The sequence below is a fragment of the Oryx dammah genome, unplaced genomic scaffold (genome assembly GCF_014754425.2).
Source record: "Oryx dammah isolate SB20612 unplaced genomic scaffold, SCBI_Odam_1.1 HiC_scaffold_15, whole genome shotgun sequence".
Classification (NCBI taxonomy): Eukaryota; Metazoa; Chordata; class Mammalia; order Artiodactyla; family Bovidae; genus Oryx; species Oryx dammah.
The window spans coordinates 45,442,134-45,453,235 of NW_024070199.1; the positions used below are offsets into that span (position 1 = coordinate 45,442,134).

The window sequence follows — 11,102 nt, forward strand, 5'->3', positions numbered from 1 at the left end:
AGTTTCTCAGATACAGTCTTACATCTTAAGACATCAATTTGGCACAGATCCACCATCATCACAAGCAGATTCTTTCAAGTAAAACCTTCAAGTGTGTCTGCAGGCTGCATCCTCATCTATTAAATAACAACGTAGAACAAAATACTTTCAACGTTTTGATCACACCCCACCCCCCCCCACTGTCCCACAGCGCCTCCAGCAGCCGGGACCCCTTGCTCCAGCTGACGCTCCGGGTGTGGGCACGGGCGCTCCCAGCACAAGAGTCCCATTTACAGCAGCCCCTCCAAGCCTGGACGGGGGCTCCTTGCTGCGCTGACGCTGACGTGCTGGCTGTTAGAGAAGCAGGAAGGGTTGGGGGTGTGTTCCGCTGGCCTGGGCAGAGCAGCCGGCTGCCAGGTGGGAAGGGCGAGAGCACGGAAGAGTCAGGGGTGGAGGCCTGCACGCCCGGGTCGGCTTGGACGGCGGGGACTCCAGGCATCCATCGGCTGGTCTGCACCCCGGTCCTGGCAGCCTGAGCTGCGAGCCCAGCCGCGGGGCGGGGACGCTCACGGCCGCCGCTCCCTCCCCGGGGCAGGGGCTAAGCTCAGCCTCCCCGGTCCCGCGGCCTCCTCTGCTGCCTCCGCCTCCGCTGCCGCGTGGAAGCGACCCTGCCAGGGGGAGGAGGCCTGGCCTGGCCGCCGCGCAGCCCGGCCGTGCCCAGGAGCAGCCGCACCATCTCGTGGTCCTTGCGGTCCAGCACGCGGGGCAGGAAGAGCGAGGACTTCTGCGTGCGGCGTGTCTTGAAGCCCCGGCGGGGCCGGCCCTTGCCGTTCACGGACACGTACCACAGTCTCTCGGCGCTGGCCTGGCGCCGGGCCCCGTGCCCTCCGGGCGCCGTACGGTACAGCCGGGAGGCGTAGGTGTTGTAGCCCAGCTCGTGGATGCGCTCCACGAACTCGCACTCGGCGTTGTAGCTCTCCTGCGGGGCGGGCGGGGGTCAGGGTCAGCGCACAGAGCCCCGCGAGGAGGCAGGCGGGGAGGGGAGCCCTGGGCCGGGGTCTGGGCTGCCTGGGCTGGGCGTCTGGACCGACAAACGCAGAATGGAAATAGCTTTCCTCAGCGCCCTCCGCGGGCTGCTGTGGAGTGTCTTCAGCTGGGGGGCTGGGCATGTCTTCCGCCAGCCTAGGCTCTCGTCCCAGCTGTAGGGGGACAGACACGCCAAGGCCCCCCTCCCGCACTGTGCCAAGGGGCAGGGCTGGGGCACCGGGACAGCTGGCCAGGAGGACTGGCCTCTTCTCTGGGCACTGACCGTGAGGCAGGACACCCTCAGGGCCCCTCTCCATCAGCAGAGGGGGGAAGGGTGCAGGTAGCCCAGGGGACCTACAGACTGGGCAGCTTATGATCCCCGAGGACCTCAGGAAGCAAGATGGGAAGCACCAGCCATCTCTCTCCGATGACTCAGGAGCTCAGAGGCAAGGCTGGAGAGCGTGGGAGCGGAGGGCCTCCCCCAATAACCGCAGCCCCTCCTCTCTGCTCTGCCGCCCCTCAGTGGAGGCTCGGGGCTCTTTGGGTCTGCGTACAGATGCAACTGCCCAAGATTTTACAGATGGGGAAACTGAGGTCCGGAGGGGTGTCAGACCCCAAATCACAGAGGGATCTGATGCACCTGCGGCCTGTGCCCACTCCCTGCAAGTCGTGGGGCCGTCTGGGGTGGGCGGGAGGAGGGGTTCAGGACAGACCCGCCCCACCCCCATGCCGGCACGCTGCTTCAGCATCTTACACCTGTTCCTCCCACCTCTGCCCACACTGAGTGTCTGTGAAAAACTCGGCAGCTGAACCAGCTCTCCTCCCAGGCCCCTCTGTTCTGGAGAAGGTACCTTCTCCCTGGCTGAGGCCCACTCTGCAGGCAGCCTGGTGGGTTTGCTCTTTGCTGGGACACTTGGGGGCGGGGGCCATTGAAGGGCCACAGTGCTGTGAATAGGGGCTCAGGCCCTACGGGAGGGCTTCTTGGGGGTGGAACACTGTTTGCACCTTGAGGGGGCTCCTGGATGGGGGGAAGCTATGGGTAAAGGACCGAGACGAGCTAGAAAAAGGCATCACAGACGCGCCAGGACAGCAGTCCCCAGTGCCTGCCCTGCCCCCGCGGTCCCGCCCCAGACCCTGCTCCCCAGGGGCCCTCCCCAGAGCCACCCCCACCCCAGGCTCCACCAGCTCAGATTCTGCTCCTTGCCATCACCCTCGTCCTCAGGGAGGCTGCTCCTCCTTCTTAGTTTTGCCAGCTCCTGGCGCTGCTCCAGAAAAATCAGCCAGGGTGGGCAGAGGTGGGGACCAGGCAGAGGTGCACAGGGGGGCAGGCACCCTCCCAGTGGGGTGATGGTTGAGGGGGCGGGCGTGTTCCTATGGGGCAGGAGGGCAGAGGGGCACTCCGGGCAGCAGAGTACAGGGAAAGCATGGGCTGGGAACAGCAGGGCTTGTTCTGGAGAAGCCAAGGGGTCCAGAGCCTGAGTGGAGATGGGAGCTGTGAAGTGACGCTGGGAGGGGCAGGCAGAAGGTGGTCTGGGTTGCTCCACTGTGAGCTGAGCTAAGGAATCTGGGTGATAATCTGGGGGTGATGGGGTGTTCCTCGAGGCCATCAGGTGAGTGGATTTGCAGTTTAGGGAGATGACTGATCAGGTGCCTAGCACAGAGTGTGGCATATGGTGAGTGCCCGGGACACTGAGGATTGAAGGGATGAATGCCAGGTGGATGGGAGGAAAGAAAGGTGGATGGATGGGTGTGGATGGGTGGATGTGTGAGTAGATGGATGGATGGATGGACAGATGGATGGATGGAAAGAGACAGGAGGGAGGGAAGGGGGGGTGTGGACTGGAGGAGGAAGACCTGGAGGCCGGTAGCTGGGTCCCAAAACTGCTGTGACGGTCCAGCTGGGAGATGACGAGGGCCTGAGTTATAAGGGCACAGGGGCGGGGTGGAGGGAGGCCGAAACTGAAGACAGGGATTCAGGAAGTGTGTTCGAGGACTTGGAGGCGGACTGAGTGTGCGGCTAAGAAAGAAGCAGGTGTCCACCAGGACTCCTGGCTGACCTTGGGTTTGAGGGTGTGGCTGGTGGCGTAACAACTATGGCAGGAGAGTCAGGGGAGCTGCTGGATTCAGCTGGGGGTGTGCTGCCCTCTGCCAGGGTAGTCTCTGAGCCATCAGAACATTTAGGGGGACCTATAACTCTGAAGGGAGGTCAGGACTGGGATTGGGGGCTGTCAGGGTGCAAGGGCCACTGACCCACAGAGTGGATGAGCTAGCCTGGAAGGTGAGAAGCAAGGTGATGGCAAAGACCAGGGACTCAGATGGTCAAGAGGCAGGGCAGTCAGAGCAGCACTCACGGGCAAATTGTGGGGGGGGGCCCAGAACGGGGACAAGGGGTGGCAGGAGTGGCCCCTGGGCTGCCTCACCTTCCAGTTTATTTGCAACGTAGTGAGGCCTCCCATGCCAGGCATTCTGCCAAGTCCCACTCCACCCAGCTAGACCACCGGGCTACCCGCGTGGGACCAGGAACCTCTCCTCTTCCGCCCCCGAAGCCAGCGCTGCCAGCTCTCATAGACGGAAGCCACAGGGAGACTCTGGCCCACTGGGCATGCATAATTCTGCCCCCCCAGGGTCCTGGCCTGGGTCTCCCGTGGAAGAGATAGCAGCAGCCAGATGCTTCCTCTCCTGATTCCAGCCCTACCTGCCTCCCTGTGTGAACTTGCCCAGCGTGAACAAAGGCCGCCCCTGGTCAGTAAGACCTGCACAAGTACCGCAGGCCAGGTAGGCCTCCCCTCACCATCAGAGTTGGGAGTGACTGTGGGTGGTCCGAGCCCATTTCAGGAACAGAAAGTTTTGCTCACTCCGCACCAAAGGGAAGGGCTGGAGGGGTCTGGAAAGCCACCGTCCACCTCAAGAAAAAGTCAGACCAGACCCCGGGCTAAGGGCATGTGTTTATAAACCACACTTGGTGTGTACAGACACTAGGAGCATGTATAAAGGAGGCCGGGCGCCCGAGGGCCCCTCTTCCCAGACATAGACTCCCCCGGGTCACAGAAAGCAAATGGCTCTCTTCCTACTTCTGCCTTTCCTTTAGCCAAACCGTGAAAAATCTGTGATGGAAAAAACTGCTTAAAGGAGGACTTCCCTGAATTTCTCGACGGTGCTTTGCCTGACTTCAGACAGGCAGGGAAATGTCCGTGTTTCCCCTGCAAACACAACCGAACGGAGGAGATGGTCCTCACCTGCGTTGTCTAGGTGGCGGGTGGGTGGGTCTAGGTGACGGGTGCGTGGGTGGGTGAAAAGCCTCTCACTGCCCAGGGAGCATCCGCTGAATTGCATGTAATGACTAGTTGGAGGTAGGAAACTTCTTACTCCATGTATGCCCCGCCCCTGGGGGATGAACACCGCCAACGCCCACAGTCACAGGACCCCTTGTTGTGTAGAGACTCAGATGGTACAAAGACTGGGTTCCAAACCTATGTGCCTGAGACGTGGGCCCCATCACCCTCTTGGTTCCCTCCTACCGATTCACATCTCTTGCCTTTCCTCCCTGTTCCTCACTCCGCTCCCAAGAGACCTGAGCCCACAGAAGACCTTTTGCCTCCCGGACACCCTTGCTTCATCCCCAGGCTCTCCAGGGTCCGTTTATCTCGGTAGATGGGGCACAACCTCTCCTCTCCTCTCAGTTACCTTGAAGGTGATCGCAGAATGCCCGGGGAAGCGTTTTCTCACCCCACAGCACTGGAGAACATAGGATATCTCTACCCCGTCAGCTGGCAGCCGCCTCTAAGCAGAACCGGGCAGAAGAGCACTGGGCGGGGAGCCGTGGGACCTGGGGTGCTGGTCCCTGCATGTCCCCGGACAGAGCGTTACACTGCCCATGTCCCTGTGTGTCCTCTGATATGACGTCCAAGGGAGCCGGCTGCTCCGTTTGTGCCCCGCCCCCAACACGAGGCCCTGGACTCACCGAAGCGTAGAGCCGTCCCCTCTTGTTCATGGCCAGATACCTCCCGGAGAAGAGCCCCTTGATGGCCACAACGCCTACCTCCACCGCCGTTATCTCCAGGATGCCTGTGAGGAGTCGGACAGCCTGTCACTCCCTCCACCTCCCACAGTGCCCAGCAGGGAAGGCTGGACACCCCTTCTCCCTGCGCCAGCTCTGGGAGGGATGGGGTGCTGAGGGCAACCCACACTGAAAGAGAGTGACTTTGGAAGTTTGGGGGAGGGAGAAACCCCTGGGTGGGAGGTGCAGAATGGGGAACACCAGGGAAGGCGTCTGCAAGGAGAAGAACACAAACCTGGGAAGGAAGGAAACGAGCGTTTCCCTGCGCTGGACATGAGCTCCCGGGAGCCTCTCCAGCACTTAGTGAGCCAGTTTCATGAGGGGCTGGCCAGACGCGCCAGCTGAGACTGGGGGCTGAGGGACTTGCCCAAGATGGCACACAGGTGTCTGAACCAGGATTCAAACCTCTTGAACGTGGCAGTGTCTGGCTCTGGAGTGCCTCTGGGGGCCTGAGAGGGGGAGCTGGGCCCTTGGCGAGGTGAACTGATAATGGGATCACCAGCGCATTGAGGGTGCCACCCAAACCTGCTGGCAGTGGACGTGGGTGGGAGATAATTGTCTCGAGCCTGTAGGGTGTTGGCAGGGAGCTCACAGAGGGAAGCCACCTGTGTTCACCCACTCCCCACCCAATGGAAGACAGTTTAAATCTCCCCTAACTCAGACACGACTGAGCAACTTCACTTTGACTTTTCATTTTCATGCACTGGAGAAGGAAATGGCAACCCACTCCAGTATTCTTGCCTGGAGAATCCCAGGGATGGGGGAGCCTGGTGGGCTGCCGTCTATGGGGTCGCACAGAGTTGGACACGACTGAAGCGACTTAGCAGCAGCAGCAGCAGCAGCAATGCCTTCCGTTAGGACGGAGGGCACTTTTTCCCCCCCTGGGGAGCCTGCAACAAAGCCCCACGTGGGGCCACGGTGCCCCTGGGGTAGCAACCGGTACCCTCTCCAGGGGGTGCCTCTCTGGTCCAGCGTCCTGCCCCCGGCACATGTCAGCGATCACAGGGCCAGGCCGCCGGCCGCCAGAGGCTTGCCCGGAGCGTTCGGGGGCCCGGGAGGCACAGGATGCCGGCTTCTGGGCTCTCTGGACCGCAGGCTGGGCGGATTCCCCGCCCCGCCCCGTCGCGCCGGCCTGAAGACCATAGTACCCGCGTCTGGATGTGGGACCAGGGCGGCGATGGGCTGCCCGCCTTGGAGGCCTCAAGAATTTGGATGCTCCGCGACTCCCGGGAGTGGGAGGGGAGACTGGATTTGGACAGAACCGAAGAATCGCTGCCAGGCGGGAGCAGGGGCTTTCGCAGTCCCGTCCCCCGCGCAGTGGACGCCCTGGTGACATTTGGCTTCCACCGCGCGGCTCCGGAGGCGTCTTCCGAAGACGCCCTCGCCGGGCCGCGGCTTTCCTGGAGGAAACAGAGTTTTCCGGCGGCTTCTGGAATACACCGCGCCTTTTTCTGAGACCGGGGCAGGGCGAGGAGCAGATCGCGGGGCACAGCGGAGGACCCCCGATTCTCTGGCCACACACCCCGCCCACTGAGCTCCTGCTCGGCCCCGAGCTCGGGTCTCCAGCTCCTCACTGAGCGGAGCTGCGTCGAGTCCCCACGGCCCTGCACTCCTCCTCGAGAAAGGACTCCGCACGAGCCCGGGTCCCCGTGGCCGGAGGAGCCAAACCTTGGGACCTCGCGGGACTGCGGCTCGAGCGCAGTCCGGGCGCGGGTTCCGGCTGCGGGGCGGGGTGACAGTGTGCCCGCGCACCCAGCACCAGGCGGACGCCCCTGCGTGCTCCTAAGCCGCATCCCGTGGCCCCCCACCGGCGACCCAGGAGCTCATCCCGCCGGTCGCTCGGCGGCCGAGGGCAGAGGCGGGAGGGCTGGGGATTCCGGTCTGGGGACACGATTCTCTATCCTTGCGGTCGCCTCCCGGGAGCCCCGGGAGCCCCGCTCTGTCCGGCGAGCTTCTTCCGCGCAGAGGCTGCGCGCTCCGGGGCGGCCACCTGGGCGGCCGCGAGCCGGAAGGGCGGAGGGGATGGCGGGGAGCCCCGAGGTCGGCAGGAGGAGAAGGGGTCTAAATAATAAAGAGGACGATAAATGCCTTGTCCAGGGCCTTTTCTCCGAAAAACTCAAAGGGCTCAGATTTGTCAGGACCACCGAACCCAACCGAGCGGGGAGTCCCCGGACGGCTTTCCTCACACCTCCTCGGACCAGAGGCGGCGGGGCGCGGGGGGCAGCCACCAGCCGGGGCCTCTTCGGACGTGATCCGCCCCCCACCCCAGCTCCCCTCTCTTCAGCTCCCAGAGGTTGGAGGAGCCCAGGGGACCCCGGCGGTCTCCCTCAGGCCGCAGCGCTGGTCCGCGTCCCCGGGCGGGCACCCTTGCCTCGCCAGCCCCCGCGTGGGCACCGCTCCTTCCGGGGGCGCCGGACACTCACTGTAGGCACTGTTTTCTAGGCTGCCGTTGACGCGGCCGCTCGGATGCAGCTGGAGGTGGTATTTGGTGGCGCAGTAGAGCTTTCGGCGCCGGGGCGCCCCGCCGAGGTGCTCGTAGACGCCGCCGCGGCCGCCCGCATCCCGCCGCGGCCGCGCCCCGGGGCCCGCGGCCGGCCAGCCGGGCTCCAGCAGGCTGAGCAGCAGCAGCCAGATCAGGTCCATCGTGGCATCGCGCCCGCCCCGCGGCGGCGGCTGCAGGCGAGCGCGGCGCCCATGGAAGGGACGGCGAGCCGAGCCGGGGCGAGGCGCTCGGAGCCCACTCCCGCGCCTGGCGGTGCCGACTCCGGCTCCGCGGAGCGGGGGAGGGGAGCGAAGGGGAGGGGAGCAGTGGGTGTGAGGGAGGGAGAGGGAGACAGAGAGAGAGAGAGATCCTTTAATTTTCACCCCGAAACGGGTGAGATTTCCGTTGCTGCGCAAAGAGCTGAAAGAAAAGACGGTTCGGCAACAAAAGGCCGATGCGGTCCCCAGGCAGAGGCGCGGGAGGCGCGAGAGGGGCGGGAGGCCGGGCGGGGTGGAGAGCCGGGGCAGGGCGCGGCGTCCGGGCCGGGCGCCCCCCGCGCTCGCTCGCCCCCGCGTGCCGCCGTCGAGCCGTGGCTCTGCTCCGCCGCGCGCCCCGCGCCCGCGCGCCCTCCCGGTTCTGAAAGGTCCCTTCCCCGCCCCCTCCTCCGCCCCCTCCCCCAGACCAATTATGCCTCCGAAAATTATAGACCCAGGCCTCGAGGCGGCCGCCCCAGGCCCTGTCACCCCCTCCCGCCCCTCGTCAATCCCCTGGCACAATGGGAACGCCGCCGATGACTGATGTCCGCGAATACAACTCGCGGGGCAGTCGCGCTGACAAACGCCCATTAAAGGCGGCGCATAATGAAGCGGGCCCGCGGAGCACCGCGGAGGGGCGGGCCTTGCGCGCGGGCGCGGGTGCGCGTGGGGGACCCCGAGGTTCTGACTGCGCCCAGGGCTGCCCACTGGAGCCCAAGGCTTGAAGGTGCTGTATCCCCTCGCGCATCCCAAGCACCCGGCGCATGGCGGGAAGGATGAGGTTTGCGTTTGGAGCGTCCAGTCTCAGGAGCGCGCCAGAGAGGGGGTTGGGGCTGTAGGAGGGCGACAGTATAGCCAGAGAAAGGGGCTGACAGACAGCCCTGGAGAGCAAGAGAGACAGAGACAGCTCAGAGAACAGGAGAGAACAGGACAGGAAGGAGAGAGACTGAGAACCAGAGATGGGGACCCAGAGAGCTCGGGCCAGATAGCTTGAGAAAAGCATGGGGAGCCTGCTAGCCACCGAGAAGGGAGATAAGTGGAAACTGGCAAAGGTGGGTGGGCATCCCCGCCTGGTGGGCTGGGAACAGCCTTGTAGATGCCCCTGTGCCTCGAGGGGACCCCTCCCCTTGGGATCCCAGTGAAGAGGGGCTGAGGATGGAGAGCTGGGAAGGGCCACATCCTCACCCCCTCTCTTGCTCCCCCACGGGGGGGGGGGCCCTCTCTCTGCTCCTGCAGCCCGCTGATACTGACACCCAGGCTCAAGCAAGGGTACTTGGCGGTCATGAGGGCTCCCTGTCGGGTCCAATAGTCTCGGCTCCAAGTTCAGGGGCTTGGGGATGAGCCCAGTGGGCTGGCGTCCCCTGCCCCTTCTACCTGCATGGGGATTTGGAACCTTGGTCCTTCCTTGGGGGAAGAGGTGTGAGGGGGGCACCAGAGGCTCTCTCAAGCTGCAAGAGCTAGTGCATCCCACTGGGATATGTCTCAGTACCCTGGCCTAACACAAGCAGGGCGGTGTGTTCTCAGTGAGCCCTCCCCAGCACCTGCAGGGCCTAAGTGGCCCTGGGCCAGCCCTGGGGCATCACTCAGTACCCCAGACCCAGGAGAAGTGGCTTCTGACTAGAGTCTGTCTAGTCAGAGCCCCTGAACAGTTGAAAGAACAGGCCACCGATTGCTAGAGCCCCCATGATGATGGAGCCGGCTTTACAAGGGACAGAGGACCGCTGTCAGGCAGCCCCTGAGGATGGAGCCGAGCGCAGTGCATTGGGGCTTCACCCACTGAGCTGGCCTGGGACTACTGGTCATTTGAACTTCCAGTGCGAACTCAGGAGAGATATGGAGAGGGTTGTAGGTGCCCTGCACCACCCCAGTCTGCCTGCCCCCTGGAACTGGTGGGGGGGATCCTGCCGCAGAACAGGGGTCCAAGAGTGCTGAGAGGTCAGGAGGTTCTGCTGGTTTTGTTCATTATTGTGCCTGCAGCCTCTAGACTGTGCCGGGCACAGAGAAGCCCCTCAGAACCTACCCCATGGATGAATGAATGAATAGCTCAGCTGCTTCCTAGTCCTGCGACCTTGGCCGTGTAGCATCACCCTCTCAGATGCTGGCTCCTTGTGTACGTTTTTGTCGTTCAGTTGCTAAGTCCTGTCCAATTCTTTGCAACCCCATGGACTGCTGCACACCAGGCTTCCCTGTTCTTCACTGTCTCCTGGAGTTTGCTCAAATTCATGTCCATTGAGTCGCTGATGCCATCTAACCATCTCATCTTTTGTCACCCCTTTCTCCTCTTGCCCTCAATCTTTCCCAGCTTCAGGGGCTTTTCCAATGAGTCAGCTCTTTGTATGAGGTGGCCAAAATATTGGAGCTTCAGCTTCAGCATCAGTCCTTTCAGTGAGTCTTCAGGGTTGATGTCCTTTAGGAAAATGCCTCAAATATAGTGAGAGAAACTCAATGAAAGTACCTTTGCAAAGGTCCCACCACCGTATCAGTGCAGAGGCCAACCTTACCATGAAGGGACCGCGGTTTATTATGCAAACTGGGCGCTGTGAACAGTTAGGCCAGGAGAGCAGGCCCCCACACCCCAGGTTCCTTCTAGCAAACCTGATTCCCCATGGGCATTCTTGTTAGGGGAACTCCTCTGAGGCAGCTAAGCTCCCTGGCCCCAGCAGTAACCTCTAGGCTGAAGCCAGAAGGAGTGTCTAAAAGCCAAAACTGCCGTCTTCCCCACACCAAGCTCTGGGGCAGCCCCTTCCTCTGCTGGTGTTTGGGGGCCTCGCCGACCCTCCTGCACCGCAGCCCACCGCCCACAGCCTCTCCCTCTCTGCCCTGACCTTTGCTTTCCTACCCACTGAGGCTCCTGGTCATCGAAGTCTCCCTGATCCCCGTCTTTTCTGTCCGCGAGGCTCCCGCAGACCTGGGCTTAGCTCTGAATGTTGCTGGGCTGCCAGGCCCTCGGATGCCGGGCATAGCCAAGGGGGCGCCCGATTTCCTGCAAGCTTCCTGGCAGGCGCAGAGGCGTGCTGGGCCAGGTCGGGGCACCCACACAGCCCACCCCATGGCGACCTTCCCCTCAATACGGAACCAGGTGGGGGTGTGTAATTCAGTAATAGCGAGCCTGTTAATTGCTACCAAATGGTCCCCGCTGCCATTTGACTGATTGGTCTCCTCCAGCCCCAGCCTGGACACTCCCAGGCCCGGCCCCAGCTGGCCTCCTACCACCAGTTCTGGGACTTCTGCTGTGGGTGTCCTCACCCCCACATCCCCTCCCAACCCTATCTGGTATCTGGGTGACCCCCCTGACCTCACTTAG

At 63.0% G+C, this 11,102-nt stretch overlaps 1 protein-coding gene across 1 annotated transcript; it reads right to left on the minus strand.

The window, feature by feature from the left end:
- Nucleotides 1-583: 583 nt before the first annotated feature.
- On the minus strand, nucleotides 584-7,705 carry FGF3 (fibroblast growth factor 3). Its single transcript, XM_040255216.1, has 3 exons — nucleotides 7,486-7,705; nucleotides 4,967-5,070; nucleotides 584-958 (listed from the first exon to the last, which is right to left on the minus strand). Exons 1-3 carry the CDS (start codon nucleotides 7,703-7,705, stop codon nucleotides 584-586), a joined length of 699 nt encoding a protein of 232 aa, XP_040111150.1.
- Between the last annotated feature and the right edge of the window lie 3,397 nt (nucleotides 7,706-11,102).

Coding starts and splice junctions, on each gene's coding strand:
- FGF3 (XM_040255216.1), bottom strand. CDS start 7,705: ATGGACCTGATCTGGCTGCTGCTGCTCAGCCTGCTGGAGCCCGGCTGG. Junction 5,071..7,485: donor CCTAGAAAACAGTGCCTACA/GTGAGTGTCCGG, acceptor GACTCCTCACAG/GCATCCTGGAGATAACGGCG. Junction 959..4,966: donor GGGGACGGCTCTACGCTTCG/GTGAGTCCAGGG, acceptor CCCGCCCCGCAG/GAGAGCTACAACGCCGAGTG.